General features: G+C 39.0%; 1 protein-coding gene across 3 annotated transcripts in view; it reads right to left on the bottom strand.

Annotated features, from left to right (window-relative positions):
* LOC103467993 (kazrin) overlaps positions 1-23,283 on the bottom strand; it is a 166,770-nt gene that overhangs the window by 94,663 nt on the left and 48,824 nt on the right. For all 3 annotated transcript variants that reach the window (XM_017305778.1, XM_008414774.2, XM_017305779.1), the window contains exon 3: positions 22,288-22,477. In XM_017305778.1, the coding sequence (XP_017161267.1) occupies positions 22,288-22,477 (190 nt within the window). The remainder of the gene's footprint in view (positions 1-22,287; positions 22,478-23,283) is intronic.

Raw genomic sequence — 23,283 nt, 5'->3', positions numbered from 1 at the left:
ATATATAAATGTCACCTAACAGTTTTAAATTTGAATGTAAAATCACCCCACAAATCAATAGTTACTTGATTCTTAAAGGTGCACAGTAAATGCAGATAAAATTAATTATATAACTACTAAAGAAATGTATTCTATACTAAAAAAACTCAAATAATAGTAATTGGTGCAATTGCCAATTTATTTTTATATGAGAAATGTGAGAAAATCAACAAAAATAAACCCATAATAAGATCAATTATACAATTTCAAATAGATGGATCTCATTAATGTCTGAGAGGAATACATTTTTATTAATAAAATAACCAGAAACCTCTATTTTTCCTGATACAATTGATATTACAGCTTCTTTGTTCAACCAGGGAGCAAGGACTTTCACCTTCATTACCGAATGCATTTTATGACTGAATGCATTATTGTTTTTTTTATTTTATTAGATTTTTTTCTGTAGCTTGCTTTTGTATTTGAACAAAAACAGCTTGGTGTTTTGTACCGGCACTGATGAAGGCCACATGCTGAGAGTTTGTCAGTTAATAAAAGTTGATTCCTCTGCAACGTTTTTCTAAAAAATGTGAAATGATCTTCTGTTCCAGTGGATGCACTGATTTACACTCACTAAACAGGAAAAAAAAACAAAAAAAAACGGAAGTCGTCTCGTTTTTTGGGGAAATCAATTTAATTTGGTGCGGTGTGTAATGCCATGAAAAATTCTGCTGAGTTCGAGCCAATGATGACGCCATTAAGGAATATTTTAATGGTCAAGGAAATGTTTTGTTACTGAAGAAAGGACACCATTCTATGTTGTGATTAACAGTAAAAGTACAGTAAATAATTCTTGACTGGCTCGGTAAGCACAGTCTGCTCAGCTCAAGAAACTCCACTGCTAATAAAGCTACATTTAGATGCAACGGCCGGCTCTCCATTTTAATGGTGACTGATGGAGGTCGCAGACGCATTATTGCTCGCAGTTCATCAAGTTAACTTTGCACATTAGGAAGTTGAATTAGTTTCCTGGAGATTCTATCAGCAGTAATTACAAGATGAGCAGAAATATAAAAGGCTACGAGAGTAGATGGTTCAAGTGGTTTAACCCTTTGTTCTGCCTTCGGCATTCGCAGCATATAAATAGGATGCACAATGAAAGGTGTGAACTTTGTGTATACCATTAAAGATATCGAATATTTAATAAAAGCTGTATAGAAGACGATGACCAAGCCAACACAAAAGGAGAAAAAGAATGTTTTATGTCCTTATTACGTACACGCATGCTTGATACCATTTACGTCTCCACTGCTGTTTGTCTATTTCCTCCCCTGCTATCATTCTATCTTTCCCCGCTTTTCAATTTTCTTGTTCCTCGTCTCGCCTGTCCACTGTTAGCTGCAGTGCAGATTGCAGTAAACCCAGAAAATCCTCTTCATCTCACAGCACCAATACCATCTGCACTCCGTCTGCCCTCGGACACTTAACAGCTCCATGTGCCCTGCAGCATTTGGGACAGAAATGGATACCAAAATGCTAGCCACAAAATTTATACACAAACATGACACTACAGGGCATAGTGTATGCTGATGTGTGGAGTCTCTTGTTTTTAGCTCTCCTGAACACATAGTGTATGTGAAACTGGTTTTATCAGATTTAATTTGTAAATGAGAAACTTAAAATAATTCCACCAGAACTCGGTATAAGCCAGTAATCATTCTAATAAATGGAGATATTTTATATGGCAACACGGATGCAGAGAGAGAGAGAAAGGCTGGAAATAGAATACATGAAGTTCTATTTATAGCATTTGGCTTATGGATTTAGCTTTTTATTAAGAGGTGATCTTTGCTGTTGCAGCAGCACCACTATTAGTCACGGTTCAGCGACCTGGAGTTGTAAGGCAAAAATAGAATAGGGCAAATAAAACTATCGTGTTCAATCTGCCCTCGGGGCTTTTTTGTATTTGATTTTAAAATGACCCAGTCTCCAGAACGCTTTGCAAGGGGCCAATGGTAATAGCATTACAATTGATTACATGTCTGGCATAAACCAGCTATTTCCAGCAAAATACCTGTATCTGAATCTGAAGCACAGTGCTGGAGGTGTCATGATTTGAGAACGCTTTTTCCAGCAGGACCTGAGCAGCTGACCATCAAAGAATGTGGATTAAGATAAACCCCAGCTGATGCTCGCTTGTAAATGCTGTGAGGTGTAATGAAACGACCTGATCAGACAAGAAATCCTCTAAGACCTCCCAGCTAAAAGTGAGAAAGTGAGATTGGAGACTGGGGATGGTTAAAAGAAGCATCTCTGTGCATCTCACCCAAAAGGTGTAATAAATACCCCATGGCTATTTTAGGTCAATTGGTCAGAATTGGCAGCATTAATAGTTTAAAATATGACCAACTATTTTGTGAGCAATTTTGCATTACAGTTATAAAGACTTACTTTGAACACTTTGATTTATTTTATCGATTTAGAAACAAAAATTTCAGATATGACCTAAAGTCTTTGCCAGCCCCACAGTGGATAAAAGGCAGCCAATACAAAACGGTGTGACAAAACCACCCATCTGTTCTGAGTGTTGGCAGGTGGCTTTATATGTAATTACCTAACTAGTAATGACCTGTAATGCTGAAGGAGCTACTGTGGCGGCAGAGCTTAAAGCCATAAATAAAAGAAATGGTAGCTTTCCTCCCTTGTCAAAAATTAGGAGCATTAATATTTAAATTGTCCAATAAATAAAGGTGGCCCAAAGGGAAAGAATGGGTGGAGTGGGTGATTGGGGTTAATGTATTTGAAGAACGAAAAAAACAAAAAACAGCCAGCTGCTGCCTAAACTGTGGTGCCTTGCGAGAATGTTTTTACCTCTTGAACTATTCTCACATTTCCACTTCACAACGATAAGGTTCAGTGTCATGTAATTAACAGCTAGCGCTTTAAGTCTGTAATTTAATCTCAGTATAAATGCAGCCATTTAAGTCCAACACCAATGAACACACCAGACAGTTTAGAATCAAGGTTATAAAGACGACTAAAGCAGAGATATGTTATAATGAAGTCCATAGTTTCAAACTGCCACAACTGTAAACATACCAAACCATAACAACAACAAGTCAGGCAACGAAAACCTTAACCAGACAAGCAGCCAAGAGGTTCACAGTAACTCTGGGTGAGCTGCAGACATTCAGACCTCAGGTGGTACAATTTATTGAGAAGACAGCTATTAGTTACACCTCATAGTGGGAAGAAAAAGTCCTGCTATAGGCTGCATAATGAGACATGGGCAGATGCTAAACACCCAAGCCTGCAGCAGACTGGTTTAGATCGTATTGGGTTTGCATGTCTCAGTCTGAGTCCAGCAAAAATGGAACATTTTGGGTTTAAAAATAATGGAAATATTTTAGCGCTCGCTGAGAGCTGTCCCACCAACACAACTCAGCTCCAGTGCTCCTTACATTTTAAGACGGGCTTACAAGAAATCTAAAATAGTCACTTGTCAATCACTTACAAACTACAACCAGGTGCTCAATCTGATAGGCCTACTTTTGTTGACAGTGAAATGATGTGGAGATTCCTATGGATATTATATATTTGATAGAACCTAAATGAAAATACAAAAGGGAATTAGAGCGCTTTTATTTATTCTAGATATTTTCATCTGACATATTTTACTTAAAGACATTGCTTGTCCTTGAGTGAAACCTTTATATTTTATTTCCTCTGAATTGAGAACGGCGGGAAAGAGTAATAGTTTCTCTATCAAAATGGACTCATAGCTGTCAAGTCTCCCATTTTGAAAATTGATCTTCATAGTTGATCACCACCCATCAGAACTGAGCTTGAGTATCAGAATTTAAGGCAGGCAAAGCTGGTAGAGACGTACTGCGAAAGATAATTTCCCAACTTCTTGACTCGGGGGACTGAATGCTTCACGGTTTTTCAGGGGTTTTTTGTGAGAAAATTTGAAAGTCAACTTTTCTTTCCTTCCACTTTTCAATTGACCACTACTTTTTGTCTGTTACCTTAAAAAACCCTTAAAATACATTGAACTTGGAGCTTGATCACAAAACATGATACTTCATGTTTTGTGAAGTATCACAAAACATGAAAAAGCAGCATAAATAAATTTGTAATACAGTATATACAACCAGAAATCTGAACTCCTCAGTAAGGAAACATAAAAAATAAAAAACAACAAACCACATTAATTTACCAAATTATGATGTTCAATAGTAAGAATAGTCTTAAATTTGAGGAAGGTTTAAAAATCATATCAGGGGGGTTCTGTGATGTATAAAAGAGACGCGAGTGGGGAAAAATTAGACGGCACCAACCGCACCCTTAAAGACAGTCTTTGAAGTTACAGATGGTCAAACAGAGCCCTGGAAAAGTTGACCTTGGCTTTGTTTGTTTGAGCCACAACCCTCAAAGACGACCACCGATCACAGCTGCCAGAGAGCGTACCTCAGTCTCCATGGAGACGGGAGACGTTTGACTCTGAACTTTCCAGGCTTATTACCAAGTGAGGAAAAGGGTTCCTGCTTTTCTCCGTTTGCCTTTTTTTTTCACTTGTGGATTCACTGGAAATGTAAGAGACACTAAGGTAGAATATGAGAATATTAACACTGTCTGACTGAAACTCCTGGCCACAGACTGACTGGGAAACATGAGCAAACAAGACTAAAAGGGAGAAGAAAAATGACAGCTTAGCGGTATAAAAGAAGCAAGGCAGAAAGGTTGAGAGGTTGCAAAAACAGGGAGCAACGTTTTCTTTAAATCATATGAATCACAAAAAATATAATAGAAGGAAATATAATAGAACTATGACGTAAAGTTAATTGGTTGACTTAAAGGCTATGATAAACAGAGCAAAGAATCTGGAGATGAGGGCACAGACAGCCACTTGGCCACTGATCGAAAGCATGAAGGGCGTCGGACTAATGGAGCAGAAAATAAAAGAATCATGAGTCTTGAGGTTCTCTGCAAATCACAATCAGAACATCAAGGCTATAAAGGAAAAAAAAATGGAGAAAAGAGGGGAAGTGAAAGGCCTGAGAAAGCAAAGAAAATAATCTTCCTTATTCCGATCACAGCTAATTGTATTTATTATCGGCATCTATAAATTCTTTAATCATTGGAGCTTGATCAGTCTAGCTATCGTTTTTCTGAGCGCCTCTGTATGTGTAATCCAGTCAGACAGCTCGATTTAGCGTCATCAGGCTTACAGGGGCCCAACATTCCCAGCCTGCTTCCCCTCTTCCCCCCACCTCCACCATACCCACCATCGGGTATGGTGGAGTCCAGTTTGGCTGTGATCTATTTCTGGCCTCTCTTCTCATCAGTTCTTCTCATTATAGCCTCCTTCAGTGGCCGCAGCAGAATCCTAATGAGCAAAGAAAATGTACTGCTCTTCTTCCTCAACGCCCTGAAGAGTAGCCGCACTTTCCACCGACATGCGCTGACGTCTTTCATGGACACGCTCCGATATCGAATCTCCACGTTGACGCAACCGTTGGTGCCGCGTTTTGGTTGAGCGGCAGAATTTTGGATTTGTGTTGCACCCATGAAAACAGCTCGTCATATCCGCTCTGCCAATGGCAACAGCTTTTAGTAGAAGTAGTATGATGTGAGGTGGGATCCCAGTGGCTGGAATAACACGGATGATCATGAGTGAAGACAGTCCAACTGCAGGGAGTTATAAAGATGAAATTCTGCAATCTCCGACAATCCCACGTCTGCTCTCTGCATTTTCAGAGACAAACCTCTGTCACCCTTATAGAGCGCGGTTCATTGGAGACTACCGCCAAAATTTGAGAGTGGAAAGGATTGAATGGCATGCCTGCAGTTCTGACTTCAACCCTATTTAACCGTTGATGGAATCGCTTGGCAGTGCTATTTTTGACAGAGTGAGCAACACAACCATATTGGCTGATTTGTAACAAAGGGTGACAGAAGGAGATTCCATCTCACATCAGTGAGTGACCGAGCCAGTGACCAGCTTGAGGAAGAGGCGACAAGTTGTTGTAGTTGCATACAGTTCTCTCATTAATGACCCCTCTAGTTGAATAAATGAAAGGATCATCAAAACATAGATTTGCATATTTTTTGTGCTTTAGTATAGCATAACGTAATGGTGCCCCATCATTTTTAGGGGTATTAAATACCTCTGCTTAGGTGCAGTGTAAAAGACATGTTGAAACTTTTCTGCATGATTTCTTGCGCTTCATTTTAAGAGTCTGACATTTCTGTGGTTCTGTGTGTGAGAACTGTGATAGTGTAGTGATGGTTATGGTAGCAGTGTCACTGGACGGGAAATAAAATTACTTTCAATATCCAAACAATGTCCAATCCGAGACAGAAAAGAAAAAGTTTGTTGGTGAATTCATTTAATTAGCTTAGCGAGGGGCAAAATGTGCTGAAGCAAACCGCCTCAAAATAATTTATCCCAGTAGTTGTGTCTGGATTTAATATTTCAAAAACATTTTCTATGCCCCAGAGCTGTTTACACTGGATAAATTATTAATCCACAGGATGTAGTTAGAGATAGATATTGTTATCAAACCATTTTCCAGTAACCACAAGGCGGAAAAAATAAGCGTAAATAATACAAATAATGTGGAATAATGACAAGTTGAGTTTGTTCCACCAGTTTTAAGAGAGGGAAACACTTGGAGTGCAGTATTTTCACAGCATGGTTGTCTTCAAGATTTCTCATCTCATAGTCGCGGGTTGTCTGTTAGTAATACTGCATATTTACTTTTTAACAGAAAAGCTCAAATTCTCTTCACTCACCAAAAGGTGAAAAGCTTTTAAAAAAAATAAAAACTGAAAATTGTCTGAAAATGTAACTTCAGACAATTTTCTGATTTTTGTTCATTGCAAGCTCCTTTTCCCTTTGTTAAGCATCACTCTGGCTGGTTAATGTCCAGTTCGGTTCCCAGCCAAGATGGGAGTGTCTCCATTACCATCGTGTTCCTCACTGTGTGAATGTGGGCAGGAACATGGGAGGGCCGTGAGCGCACAAGAGCTGTGGTCAATTTTCCGCTAATGTCGTTTGCAGCTGAAATGTTCAATGGAGAATATCGAGGTTGTGGTTTTGGTGGTTTTAAATAAATGCAGATATTTGACTTTGTACAGAAAAACAGTAAAAAAATGCCAAGTACTTAGTAGGTCAATGTCTAAAATGATGCTACATCTCGTGCTGTATTTGGGTAGCATCATGGCTGACTCAAATTAACCCAGATATTTCATTTTGCCTTATTGAAATTCATTGCTTGCCCAAATAATAAAATCATTCAGATTAGCTGGTTAGTTTGCTATAATTACAGATCTATCTATATTGTGGGTCTTTTTTTGTTTTAACGTGCTTCCTTTGGAATTAAGTAATGCGATCAAAAGATGTACACCAATATTCACACATGAACTTCACTGAAAAGACAAATCCAAAGATTTTTCTTTGGATATTTGCTATGTCGTTTCAGAGTTTCAAACCGGCTGGTACAAAACTATAGCTCTAACAAAACTTTGGCCAGAGCTGCACTGTGATTTGACTTTGATTGACTAATTTATAGATAAAAAAACAAAAAAAAAAACAGCATTTAGACCAATGAACACTTAAATTAAACACTGATCAGTTTGCACAGTATTGCTAACTTGTGTTAACACAGCTGACATTTAATAAGTATAATTGAAGTTCACAGTTTTAGCCAATTCAGAAAAAAAGATTCTAACCTTAAAGGTAAACTATAACCACAACAACCAAGTAAAAAGTGGTGTACAGTCAAAGTGGAACTACATGGACATTTTGTGTCATTGTTAATGTAAGACATTTGTTAGACAGTTGTTGTAGAATAAGCAAAATTAACAAAAGTAATACATATTTTATAGTAATAGTCATTACTCTCATCAGAAATGCACACCAAATCTATTCTGTATTACATTACGCAGAGACAATTAGCATTCTGTAGCACAAACACACCATCTTATTTTTTATAGTAAGTGTTGGGATAGTATAAAGCATTTTAACTATATTTTTCAAAGTATGTTTGAATAGCACAGCATATATATATATTTAAGTCTCTTATTGTGAAGGTCTAAAGAACATTTGCTCACTTTTGCTGTTATCAATGTCAAAATACAGTTGTATATACAGTATTTATGTACAGTTGGTCCTTTGTGGTGGGTGAACCATCACTGCTTTAGTTTCACTTCTTTCTGCTTCTGTCTGTTGACATGTCTGAGGCATCTGAATAACAATAGATAAAAAAAAAAAACATTGTCCAAAGTGGGATAAGTAAATACAATTTCTATCCGTTTTGGCAGAACCTCAAAACATTCTAATCCTTCACAATATAATATTTTTTTATCACGCACTCCTAGAAAAGCCAACCACGCTTTATGATGACATATCATTGGCTATAAGCCCTGTATGATGCAGCATTACTAAAATAACAACAATAAGGAAAGTTTGTGTAAGACTTTCATCTGCCAGATATTCTTTTTTTTTTTTTTTCGCAAGTCTAAACCACTCTGAGCTCTTTTCCATATCTGGCATTTTCCACCCATAATCTGACATAATGCCAACAAATTTCGGCAGCACTTCCATCTATTGCGTCAGTGTCTTTAGAAGTGTTGGCCGGACTTGCATCACCGTCTACAGTGGTTGACTTTGCTTGCAAATGGTAAGAAAAGTTCCACAATATTGTTATTGTACAGAGTTATACTGCATAAATCAACGGATTTGCTTGAGTAATGTTGTGTAGACAATCATTGCACCTTCTTCTACACACATCTTTTTGATGGCTGTGAAAACAGAGCACCTTTCCACCACTACTGGATCCTTTGTGAACATCATAGCTTGCAGAGTAAAAGCAGTAGAAGAGCAAAATGAGAGACACAGCATGCATGTAAGCAGCAAAACATGCAGCACATGTTTGTGGGAAAACAAAGCCAGGGTTGTGAGATCTGTAGAGCAAGCTGACTCGCACGCCTGTCATTGCCGCCTTGCTTACGCTCAAATTCTTATTTGGGATATTGATCTATGGAAATTAATTATTTACAGTGTGATTTACAGTGCATTATTATGTTTTAGGGCAAAGATTGACATATGGAGGGAACAGTCATTAAAGCTAAATTTAAAAAATGCCTTTTTTTACCTCTATTCTTGAGCTTTATGTTATAGATATCCTGAATTATATACATATTTTCATTAAACTGAACTTACAGTGACACCATTCGCAGCTAATGCTTTGAGATGGAAGAACTCCAAGAGGACCACAATCAATGAATCAATGGTTCACTTCTGAACAATTCTGGCATCAGAGCAGACCTCGAGGTGAGGATTAAGCCTATTGTATGTGGATTTTTCACCAGGGGATGGGAGTCCCTGCTGGCAAAGATCGACCGTCTGTGAGGTAATGGACTGTATTCCACCTCACAAGTCATTATGACGGCCATCAACAGCTGCCTTTTCATCTGCCTCTGTAAGTAAGACGTGCAAAGAGGAAACACAGATCGCATTACGAGCTGAAATGTGCAACATGAAAAGGTTGAACCTTCTTGGAAAGCTGTCAGAGAATTGTGAAGCACCCAGAGAAGTCCGTTTTGAGGGTCTTATTATGGACTGTGGAAGCAAAGATCTAGTTTAGCAATCTGAAAAATTGAAAATCTAATATCAGAGGCTTATTTCTCAGGATCTAACTGCATGTTAACAGTTCCTAGGATAAACTAAAAGATCCAGAGACAAGATGCCAAACATACTATATATAGTAGGAACAAGGACTTGATATTCACACAAAGATAACATTTACAAGTAAAAAACAAGTTAAGACTCCATAATTAGATTTTAAATAATCATATGCAATGGGAAATAGATGTAAAAACTCATCATTTTGTTTAATACCATCTTCACCTAATGCATCCAAACATTATGATGGTGCAACATGTACTGAAAAGTCTCAGTGTTGAGACTTTCACAAGTCTAGGTTCACAACAATATTGTATTTACCAATAGTTTTAACATTAAAGAGATAAAATATTTCCCTTTGACTCATGTGAAAGCTATGCTAAAATGATTGTGATACAAACTTTTAAATATTTTAAAAGTGCAGTTTCATAGCTTCAGTACAAAAGATTACCATCAATTGCTCCTTAAGTTGGAAATGCAAACTAGTTTATCAACAACCATGACCTTAAAATACAATATGGCTTCCAGGGCAGAACAATATATCAAATTGCAACCGCCATTGTAATATGTGCAGATTATAGGAATTGCAAATGACTGCTTTGATACAATATTTGGTAGTTTACGCTAAGTCTTATACATTCACATTATATATGTTTTCGCAATATATATGTTGAATATATGACTAAGGTCAACTTTAACAAGTAGAGTCATCACTCTTATCCTCAGTCCTTTGTTAAAGTGGCATATCAATAATATATAATATATATGGTCATTTAGATTAATTGTAACAGTCCATTTCCAATACCTGATATATGTTTTAAATAAATTGTATGCTAAAGTAGTAAGTGGTATCTTAATACTAATATAGCTATGATGACTATCTGTGCTCCTTGCTTATCCTGTGCTATCATTTTGGGTTCTGCATTTTATATTAACCCAATTTTAGAGACAGTTAAAATTGCCTTTTTAGGTCTCCTTAAATAAAGTATTTTATGGTAATACTTGCTACAAGCATGACATTGACGAAGCAGAAAGTGTGGATATAAGCTACAAGCTGTCAACTTAAAGCGTCGTCTGGATGAAGGATTAGGACACTAAAGGTGAGAGATGACTGACACTTGGAAAAAAAATCCACCATCAGCTTTGTTTTGAACTCAGAATGAACTCTCGGCTTGAGCAGACTTAAAAGTCATTCGATAGAGATGAACCGTCAGAGCAAATGGCATTACCCGACTCCCGATGTCTCCGATCAAAACTAACATCTAGACTCCAAATAAGCTCAACCAGAACATACAGAGTTGTACATAGAGCTCAACCAATAATTAAACATGATTTTTTTAGACGTCATACAAGCAAAAAAAAAAAAAAAGCTGATAGGCTAAAAGGAAAAAGTACATCTCATGCATTTGTACAACAAATTGAGTAAGCGAGCTACTCTGCTAAGATGCATCTCAATAGAGTCTTTTTCAACCATAGGCCTATTTGGCTCGTCTCCCCTACTTGTAAATATGTAAAACTGAAAACCTGCAGGCATTGTTTACAAAAGCATAGGGCAGGTTGTGCAAGGCTGGAAGCTAAAACCCGCAGCAAGCACTGTATAATTCCACACAACGCTTTACAACGGGTTTAATCCGTTTCACTTTTGTGTCACACTAATGTTTTATTTCAAAGCTGTTTTCAAGTAATTATTTCCTGTGTATGTGGGAAAAAAAATCTCTCCAAACCAACCTGGCCAGAGTGAAAAAGCTGCTGCTTTCTAAAACACTAGTTGTTGCCCTCTTTGGGGTCATCAGGGGACTCTTAAAGTCTAACATCTAATATGTACCAGTGTCCGTATAATGTCTGCTCTCAAACAATTAGACTGCACTACACGAAGCTTCAGAGCAGACACATTGTCCAGATCAATACCATAAAATAAAATAATGGGGCAGATCAATGAGTGGAATAGGTCTATACATATGTCAGACTTCAAGTGAGGTTAGGAGAGACCAAAGCCTTTACTGTTCTGTTGTATGTCCTCTTCATAGAGATAGGTGAACGAACACAGTTAACTATAGCCTAGCAACCCTTAGTGAAAGATGTATTAGGTTATGACAAAAAATTATTCTGTAATTGTTTAAATTTTGGTGAAATAAAATATTTTTGTCAAGTCTGAATGTGATGGTCTTGTAGGATATACAGAACAGATTTAATTTAATAATTTAATACATTATTGTTGTTTCATTTGATCCTTTATTTACTACTTGATTTTTACTTCCTTTTCATTTGATTTCGTTTTTATCTACTTGATGTCACAACTTATTCTCTCTGAGGCTTAATTTTTTTTATATACAAAATAAACTGGTTTTATAGTGTATGCATTTTACAAACTAATATAAATTACCACATTACATACATTTGTTGCAAAAGCCTCACATAAGGGAAAGATAATAAAAATGAAAAATTAACAACCTTTACACACGCTGATTTATTTTAAAATGTAAAATCTTGCACTGCATTTGAGGTAGAATACAGATTGTAAAACAGGGCTTGTAACTAAAAAACATCACTTCAGTCAGTCAGAATTAATAGCACAAAATCTACGGATGAGATAAATTAGCGAGACGAATTGTCTGGCGTGAAAAAGCCAACATGCATCATATCTTGAATTACATCTGGAACGGCCCGCCGTCCTCCAAAGGCTTTAGTACATCCGTAAATTAAATTGTCTAAATATTTGTACAGCAGAATTTCCTCTTCTTTAGAGTGATGCCAGGGCTGTGATGAAACACACATCTGCTCTCCATTACTCTGCTGGTGTCAGCCTCAGTCTGGCACTGCCACTGTCCCTCCCATCATCTGTAAACTTTATCCAATTTGTCAGTGTTGGCATAAACACGGTTCGCAATCCCGCCTTCTCTTTTCCACCACACACACCCCTCACCCGCCCTGTCCTCCAGCCCTGACGCAGTCCGTCTGTGCCCCTAAGCCTAGCGATACCTGATGGCGGGGCCCACCTGCCACCACCGTGTCATGAGCAGCTCCCTGGTCTGCCTCTCCAGCCCAGCAGGCACCAGCTGGCTGGGCAGTCTGCACGCTCATATATGGATGACGGGAGGCAGGACAATCATTCTTATTAACAATGACTTGACAAACTAGCCAAGACAAGCAGAGACACAGAATGTATCTGAATAGACTTTTGACATGATTATTACCAAAAAAAAAAAAAAGCATAGAAAAAAACAACTGAACTGAGGGCATTGCTATTGTGCCTGATTTAGAATGGATTTGCAAATGTTATTGCAAAAATTATAGATGTTTAAAGTACTGACACTGTGGAGCTAAATCTACATACATACATGATATGGTTCTCAGCTTTTTTTAATTGTAAGTCCTGAAATCCTTTTATCCTTTTCCTTACACTTTATAGTTATGTGAAAAAGTTAGAGAATTTTCAACACCATCTATATTAGAAATATCCAACACCTAAGTATCAATAACTTTTACACTGAAATGGATATTCAAAAGGGGCCATTACACAAAACAACTCATACAAGGTTTCATTCTTATACAAATTCCTGATGTATTTAGCTCCCATTATGAAACATTACACTGGAAATTGTCACTGATAGATAAATGCATTTTAATTTATAGACCTCTGGTTCTCCCAGACAAGCAACGTTTCCTCATTTATTCCCATAGCAGAAGGATCAAAGCTCAAACTGTTAATGCAGATCAAATAGAATATTATGACTGGCAAGACAAAAATAGTTCAAGCGAATGCTGCTTTATAGACTATAACACAGCATGACTTTTCCATGCTCACATGGGCCAAATACACTTCAGTGTACACGTCTCAAAATAGCATAGTATCATTTTGTATCATGAGCTACAAAAAAACCACTGAGTTAAATGCAAGCAAGACGGTGGCTAAAATATCAATTACATGAACTGCTGACACTGTAAAGAGACCTTGCTTTCAAAAAGTCTGAAAAAAATCAAATTCTTACTTTAAGACGGATTCCACACTGGCATCAGCACAATGTTTAGTTTACCTTAACAATAAGCTCTTATAAAAACCTGATGTATTTAGATATATTGGGGGAAATTACGTGAAGCACTCAGAAGCTCAATACTAAGCACAAAGTAGCAGGTAAATAGGAGTGCTTTAATATCCTGATAAGTATTTCAGTACCAGCTTCGCATGTGAACATCTTCACTCCCACTTATGCTTGTCTGTAAACATTGGATGCCATTTGCTTTGGGACAGAAGCATAGAAATCTAAGCCCTATTCCCTGAGCAATGTAGTAATTTCAAAGCGGCACCTCACCAACACTTGGAAACGAATGCACATCTCCCTCGAAAGGTCCATCTGAGCAGGTGGAGGCAGTTTGACACATGAGCAGAGGCTTTAAAGAATCACTGATCCGAGATTCCACTCTATTTGTCAGCTTCTAAACGGCTGCAGTGGGACGTGCGCAAGTAGATATCTGACCCAAGACCAGCCCGTATGTCTGAAAATGCTCATGGGAAGGACAACGACTGAGCAATTCTCATCTGACCTACCTAGACCCAAAATAATCTCCTGCTATTGTGATGAAAATGCTGTTGCATTTTCTGATGCAAAAGCACAGAAGTAATGGCAGACTTGGTACAAAGGGCTTAAAAAGGACTAAATTTGTCGCCGTTAAAATGTCTTTAACAAGCAACATCAACAAACATTTATTATTTCAGTCTTTGACAGTGGTGTATTCATCTCTCGGTCGTTGACAGTATATCCTTAAAAACGAGAACGTTTGACACTGAACTGCTATTATTTCAATTATGTTCACATATTACTCAGCTACGTGGGGTACGCCTCACACCTTCTCCATTAACTTTTTGAACTGCTTCCATCAGGAAAACAGAACTGCAACATTAAATTCAGAATCGCCCTACTGTGTCAGACTAATACCCCAGTGAAATCACTGCATATCTGCCTTCTATTTAATTGGACTTGGAAGACATGACGCCGTGAGAAAATATAGCTCCAGTGTCGCCTTATGGCCTGAACATTCTTCTCTGCATCTGCGAACACGAGCTGCTTGCTCTTAAACAAAGTTCCACTCCGATGAGGTGATAATGGTTGTTTATACATTGTTTACTCAGAAGAAAAAGACACATTTTCTCACCAAGCAGTTTTCACTTCCCTGAGATACATGAAGGATAACTTTACCAAACAGTATAATCTTCCCATATTGCATTTCTTAACCTACATCATGGTTGTTTTTCTTCTGCTGCTCCTAATGACCCATGGTTTGCTGTGTATTTACTGCCACCCTCAGTATGGAAGTGTTGGTGTCGTTGCGACTCATTTGATCACAAAAATCTGAGTCCCTGACTGGTTGACACAGATGGTAAAATTTACGTTAATTTATGTTACAGTCCTTGTGGTGGAGCGGACAGTAGAGGGGAAACATGAACTGGCCCCTTCTGCGCTTTCGACACCATCACATACAAAATCTGATCAAAAATCAGGTTGCCATGGCAAACCCTTCTACACTGCATCAATGGGGCACAGTGCTACACAATCAGCTACAATTGAGATGGTCTCCAAATGACCCAATAATTACAATGTATAATGTCGACTTATGCTATATTGTTTCCATCTAGATATTCACTCACTAGTTGTGCTGAATGCTTGACACTGGATCTGATGCTTGCCTTTGTCTTTTTAATTAATTATCTGACAAATTGGAAGCTCTCGTAAAGCACTGAAATGTAAATCGCAGTCCGGTGTATTAAAGCATGCAGAACCACTGTGGATTCTACACCCTTATTTCCCACACAGCTACTATTCAGAACAGGAGGGCATCAGAGGCGACACACATACTTCAAAGACAAGACGGGGCTTTGAGTTCCACAAAATCTCATTTAATTTTTTTGTGTTTTGATCCAAGTCACAAGATATTTGTAATATGCCAGCAGAAATGGCAAGACAGCAAAACAGTGTGACAGACAGCGCCTTTGAAGTGCTGAACTGCTGATTAGATACAGCACTTGCTCAGTAAGATGATCAATTGATTAAATTTCAAATCTATACATAGATTTACAGTTTTCACAATGTGATAAAAAAAGGCAGTATAATGCAGGTAAGTCTCGCCGCGTACCTCTCACCTCACCGTTGCTACAACGTTATAGCATAATGAATGACTGGAGATTGAATTTTAGATACCCACAGCATTTCCCCAACACAACCACCCACCTGGTTGTCACATCACATCATTCCAAACCCACTGTGGGGGCTTTATGTCTGACAGGCTTACAGTTTCTTCATATTCTACACTACGAGTTGTATTTCAGGACTACAGCACAAACCTATCAGCTCAGAGTGGAGATTCGCCAACAGGGTCACTTTCTTTGCACTACATCCCACAATACATCCAACTACCTACAGTTCCCATGATCAGATCCCAGTATAAGTGGCAGAAACACAGTTTTAAATGATTTCCACCCATCTTCTATGAAATAACATGTCTATGTTCTTTCATAGAACTTTCTTTCATGTTTAATCTGGACCCTGTGGTGTATAAATAAACCAACTACTTGTCTATATTGCCCAGAAAACTCTACATGTAGCAATGGATGCAGTGAAAACGTAATGACCTTCACCAACTACCATCACCCACAGCTGCACCGTTCTATCAAATAATTAACATTTTAATTAGCTGTTTCTGAATTCTTAGTGCACAGATGCAAGGATCTTGCAAACAGTGAACAAGTGACACTTCTTTTACACTTTCTCTCTCCATACCCTCTGCCCAGAGTTTTGTAAAACACAGCTCAGCATTTGCACTTCATGGCATTTGAATACAAGCAATGTCACCTACAACTGAGGACACATGCTACAGCCATCTGCCGCCGTGTGCTGGTGCTAGCTTTACTTTACAGGATGAGAGGACTAAAAGGACGAAGGCCAACCTAAATTTACATTTGCCTGAAAACCACTCAAACTTGTGGTACTCAAAACATCAATTATACACCAGAAACCAGATATCTAAAAACACTGCTGAACATTCAAATTCAATATGTTAAATATTGACAAATCTACCAAAATTATTTGGGGTTTTTTCTAAATGCCGGAGATTTGAGAATCAATATGGGGAAAAAGTAACTTTTTTCTTTTTTTTTTTTTGGAAACTAAAACAGATTCCCTTAAATGTTTTTGGGTATCCTTTCAAAAGCGTATCAAAACAATTTGTTGAAATTGTTGGCCAATTCATCGCTGATTGAGGTTTGTAGGCCACTTCGCTCACAAATACCTTTTTAGCTCTGCCCACAACTTTTCTATTGGACTGAGATAAGGGATTCCTGTTGACCAGTCGAAAACATTGACTTTGTTGTCCTTAATTCATGGTATAAGAAAAACCAAGTTAAAGCTTGTTGCCAAGTTTTAACTTCCTGGATGTTGTTTGAGACACTGCTTCAATAGTTCAGCACAAAGTTATTTCCTCCAAATACCATCTTTTATTTAGTGCACCAGTCTCCCTGATTACCCAATACTGCCACAACATGATACTGCCACTGTGGTACATCAAAGTTATGATGGTGTTATCATCCTCCAATGCCAGCTTGCATCACTCAATGCTGATATGCTTTGTAAGAAAAAATAATTGCAACCTGCAGCAACATACTCAAATTTCAGCAGTAATAATCTTAATGACTTGTATCATTACCCTTGATATAAAACCTCAGTTGGGTGTAAAATTCTTATATGGGTTAATTCAGAAAGTCACAGCGCTTGATTCAAGAAGATGACCAAGATTATGCTTGCCAAAGGCAGTTGCGGCAAGTCCAATTTTTGTTGCACTTTTGGGCACTGATTTGATGAGTAACCATCTGTTGGGTGACTCTGTAAAATAAATGACAATAAAATGGGCCATAGACATAAAACCTGAGGAGGACTATCATTTTTTCCCCCTCACACAAGTCATTAAGTTTCTCATCTCCATGCAGCAGACAAATAGGGAGCCATTTCCAGTGACAAAAACATTAATGGGATTTGATGCCACTTTCACGGTTTTGGGGTAATTCACCACAGGCTGTTATGACCGTTACAGATTTCACTTTCTTGTCTCTTTGTTTTTCAGTCACACAGCAGGTCTTTTTCTTGTCCTAAAGCATTAACAAAAGACAGTAGAAAAGAAAAAAAAAGCAGAAAGAAAGAGAGAAGTACTAAGGCGGACAAAGGTAATGCCAACCCAAACCTACACCCTGGCAGAGGAGACAAGTGACAGGGGGAGATGAAATTCATCAAAAAAGCTCTAAACTGTGCTTGGAGAATTGTCTACACTTGAGTGAACCTACAGAGACTCTGACAGGATTCCAACTTGACCACAAATGAAAACAACATTTCAGCCTGAGGGTTTGATGCAGTCGAGCCAGTCATCAAGACTTCGTTGTTTGAGCATCCAACTGTAAACCATTTTCAACAAATAAACCGGGAGAAAGCTAAGGCGCTGCATAACTTGGTTATAGATGTCATGTTTTCGTGACACTGTTCCATATAGGTGCAGTGTCTGACTTAATTTATACTTATTTTTCAGTGCTATTAATCCATATACAGAACAAAGTGTCCAATCACTCATATAGCCTCTGCTTGTTTACATTGCAGGCAATTTCTGGTAAACTTCATAGTGTTGAACTGGAACATTACAAACGCAGACAAACTTTAGTGATCGGGTGAAATGTAAAACCATCATAGTTGTTTTAATCGTGTAAACCAGTATGAAATGCCTCGTTTCAAGAAGTGTGTCACACAAATAAAACTACCTTGCCTATGTTGATGTCAGTGAGACTCGTTAAGGGCTTACACATGGTGGGGACACTGATAGAGAAAATGTTTCAGATTTTTGATTTCCTATTAGTTCATCACCATTCTCCCAAACATTGAGCACCAGAAGTTTGCAAATAAGAGTTTAAGCAAGGCTGGTGCATTTTGAAACAAATAATAAAAGAATGATCGAGACAAAGCTCACATTTTTACTGTAAATTGATTTTGTCTTCTTAAGGTTGCAAACGGTGTGTTTTATTTGTGGTGGACACAACATAGTTGGGGTCCAGAGTGAGACTCACCATGAACTGAAAGACTAATAGACTGGAGCTCACTCCAGACATTATGTTTGTGTAAAACTAACAAAAATGTATTCATCGGAGTATAAATGGAACAAATAAAAATGTAAAAAAATGAACATTGTGTTACAACTACAAATGTCTTGAGCATATTGTATTTTTTATACATGAGCTCCTTTAAAAGATTACGAATCCAAAATCATTTTCTTTTTTACTGCAGCATTGTCAATGTCAACTCTGAGCTTTTCTGATCTTTAAAAACATCTCAACTCAAAAATGAGTTAAGATGTCACTGTCATGTCACTGAGATGCCATATCACTTTAGACTTTAGAGAGTCTGTGGAAAATTCAGACAGTTCATGGATTTCTGTTTCTCAGCAAGAATACTGGTGCATTTATGCACCTCATATTCAGAATGGCTTGGTTCTCACAGAAGGAGGCACGGATTCAGTGTCCCTCTCCCACTGTGAAGAGCCATTAGATTTTGCCACACAACAGCTGGAGAACAACTTCACCCCATATAGTCTCCATATAGATGGGTGATCACAAAATCGCTTTTTCAAGATAGATGCTTCCCGTTGGAACAGGCTGAAACAAGAGATGTTGCGTCCACTTGCTTCAAAGTTTCAGGGAGTTTCCACATAATACAGGGTGTTATGCTTCATATAAACACAAACGAAAGGCACAGTTTGGGCCGGGTGAGTTGTTCATGTGCGATGCAACCTTTTACAAATGGTAAACAAAGCAGACCAGTTCAAACGCTTCACGCTGACAGTGAAGCGTGGTGGCAAACCTGATTAATATTGATTGGGTTAAAATTTGTGCAGCCGCAGTGCCTGAAGAAATAGAAATTGAAGTCATTGAGCCAGCACCGAATTCCCCTTAACCTCTTACATGTATGATCTATGTTTTTGCATCCACCTGAATAATGTGTAGTTGCGCCACTGATCCTGTGCAGGTAGCAGAATTGTTAAGAAACCAATCAAATGCCACGAACCAATCAAAGCCCAGACCTGGATATGAATGAAATGGTTCAGATGGATCTCAAAAGAGTTGTTCATGAACAGATGCCCCCCCAAATATCAATATATTGAGAAAAAAATTTAATAATGACTAATTCAAATTTTCTCCCAAGCAATTTGAATGACTGACAGTCAAAAAGAGCACCGTCGTTTTGAGAGCTGCCCAATGCAGTAGGTATGGTAAACCTTCACATGTAAAACAAGGATTTATTATATAAAATAAAGGTCAGAGTAAGTTCCTTTCTAATATGTGAAAATCTTTTTTTTTTTTTTTTTGAGAGGCATGTGCCAAAGCATGTCTGTGATCATCAGAGCAATAATAATGGTCAGAAACAGAACAGAAATAACATTTATCTTCACACTTCAAATTACAGTTTTAGTCCCAAACAGACATTTGCCACCATGGTAAGCTACCCAGTGGGCTGGTAAAAGAGCACTTTCAAAATCTTTGACTGTCCATTTCGATGTCCAAACTACTGCCCTCACGCAACATTTCTCCCGACTTTCTGCTCACACTAGATAAATCACCATGCGAAGGCTCACTTTCCTAATTTTGGTCATGGAAATGAACATGGCCAGTTACAAGTTTCAAACCAGAGTGACATGGAAAATTTGCAAAAGGGTGCCCTAGGAAAGTAAAAAAAAAAAAAAAAAAACAAGTGCACATTAGCTGTTATTCACCAAAGGTTCATATTTTTGTAAATACCTGGTACTGATAGAAACATATTCCACCATGTCCTGATGTGAAATGTTGTCAAACTGAAAGTAGGAGGTTTACCATGAATAAAATTATCTGCACACCATCAAAAACACATTCCTGAACAAGTCCCTTTTTGCAAAACACCGAGATGAATGTAACATGCAAATGCAAACCCCATAGGTAGTAAGAATGAAATTAAGGTCAGCTGGTTTGCTGGAAAGTTTAGTGCTGCGTGTGGAGAAGGGACAGAGTTCACCCCCAACGCACCTTCTCTTGGGATTTTCGGTTTTACCGGCTGTGCAATGAACCATCGACCCTGACCACACACCTGCTTTTCCAACACAGCCACTTGTGATAAATTACCTTATTCTCCTATCCCCAGTTGTTTATGCTATACACCCAAAGCTTTATGGAGCCGCTGGAAGAGAATGGGGGTTGAGAGCAAATTGCAAGAAGTGGGTGTGAAGTAGAACAAATAAAGGAGTTATTGACTAGGGATAACAGAAGATGTTCAGAACAAAGAGGTCAAACAAAGGCAAGAAACCAGCAATGAACATCTCTGTGCATTAGAAATTTGAATCTTCATAGATATTCTCATAGATCGCAGCATAATATTCTCATCTCAAGCATCGTTTCAGTTAAGCCAGCGAGCAGAAACAATGGATGGTGACATCAGTGATCAAACCCTCCCAGAGGAATTCTTATCATCCCTTGCATTGACACACACACGCGCACACGCGCACACACTGCTATGGAAACAGCAGGAATGTGGACTTGCATCAGTGTTAAAGGGATGATACAACAGCACACAAAGCAGAGACAAAGGCACTGAAAACAGAGCTGACACCACTCAAAACTGCCTCCCAATCAGCTGAGTAAGACTACCAGCGTTCACATTTTTCCTGATTTAAAAAAAAAAAAAAAAAAGCAAACCAGGGGTCATCAGAGGACTGAGAAACTCACTGACAGCAAAAACGGAAAGTTAAACTGTTTTCACATGTAGGAAAGGAAATACCGCAGGTCTGTTAGAGAGCTTGATCTCGGAAGTGTCAGAGGGAGATGTTGTTTCACAGCAGAACCAAGGCGGACGGACCATATCCGATCCCTCGGTTCACTGTACCAGCTGACTGCTATGGAAACAGCAGGAGTTGCTGCGTATGTGTGTGTGTGGTAGAAGTTTAAAGGAGCTGTAAAACCCATTTCTCCACAAACTGAGGGGACGAAGACAATCACGCATCAATGAAGAAACTCTTGCCAACATCTGTTACGCATATAGATGTCAGAGTGAGTATATAAGTTAAAAAAAAGGGGACAAAGCAGCTGCAGCGTGCACACATATTAAGAGGACAGACTGGGCAGCCATTCAAACGGCTTGGTAACAGTAACCCACAGCAACCCGAAATCCAGCCCTCTTTCCTTCTTCTCTCAAAAGACACCGATCGTCTGTCCAGCTAAGGGAGAAGTAGCACACAGAGTAAAAAGAGGTTGTAACTTTACCCACTCTGCCTCGACACAAGTGCGCCACACATCCCCAACCTCCCTCCACCTTCAAAAGTTCAAGGGGTTAATTATACAACACGAGAATGGATTTTGGGAGACCCGAGAGCGGACACGAGTCACACAGAAACCTCTCCCCCGATCTCGCTCAATCCAGCCACTCTCTGATTCTAAAATAAGCACTTTCCCCTCATGAGCGGCGACACTTTGCAAGCTGGATCTGGAGGGCACTCGCTCTTCTCCACATTCTTGCCGTCTCTCAGCACACGACTCGGGCGAGCTAGAATGCCCGGAGCGGCTCACTTACCGTTGTGGTTGTGCTGCACCGTCTCCAGCATGCTGGCGGAGGAGTCCGTTGCCCCCAGCTCAGCGAGTCTGCGGCTGGTGGCGCTCAGCTCAGACCGCAGGTTGGTCACCTCCTGGCTGGCCGACTGAATGGCCCCATCGATGCGCTGGGCCAGCTGCTTGTTGTCATCCATCATTTTCAGGATTTTTGCCTGGGGGACAGAGGGGAGTCCAAACACGGTGTCATGCCGACAAGTTGACCATTTCCTGACAAGGCATAAAATCCTTCTCTCTCAGTTCTCTCACTCTTTTCTGCTCATTAAAAAAAAACGCAAACTTATATCCTCTGAGCTGTTTGTCCTTTGCAGTTAAAGAGACGCATCTGGTTCAGGGGGAATGTGTGTTTGCGGGAGGGAGTATACGTTTCAGCAGAGATGGTGTGTGTGTGTCAGTGTGAAAGCATGCCTGCCTGTGTGTGTCTCTGAGAGCTCCGTAGCAGCGTGTGCGCTTGCGTGTGAGTGTGTGTGTGTCAGAGAGCCAGCACTGCCCCAGTGAAATGTGCACCCCGCAGCTGACTGTTGAAAGGACACAGAGCATTGAAAGATGACAAGAACGTTTTTAAATGGACTGTACCATTTGGGGAGAATGTTAGAGGGGGGTGTTGGCCATTCCATGGAAGTGCATGGAAGCCAGGGCTCCTCAGCACAGCTGGTTTTAGGAGATAGTGATAAATGTTTGTGTTTTGCACTAAAACGATTCACAGTAAGGTTCTATAATCCAATCTGCAATGAAGTACTGCAGCTTTTCTCTTTTGTCTGAGTGTACTGCATGGACCTCCTGTGGTGGCCTCATAAACAAAAGGAAGGAAATCATTAGTTTTGACAAAGAAGCAGTGACGAGAAAAACAATAAGAGTTGAAGATTGTATCACGGTGTCACAAATACATTTTTAATGTTCTGCTGAAACTAAGGAATATTTTAACTCGGCATAAGGCGTTTTATTTTTAAATGCATACATG

Source organism: Poecilia reticulata, linkage group LG7 (genome assembly GCF_000633615.1).
Source record: "Poecilia reticulata strain Guanapo linkage group LG7, Guppy_female_1.0+MT, whole genome shotgun sequence".
Taxonomy (NCBI): Eukaryota; Metazoa; Chordata; class Actinopteri; order Cyprinodontiformes; family Poeciliidae; genus Poecilia; species Poecilia reticulata.
This window is presented reverse-complemented; position numbering and strand designations above follow the sequence as displayed.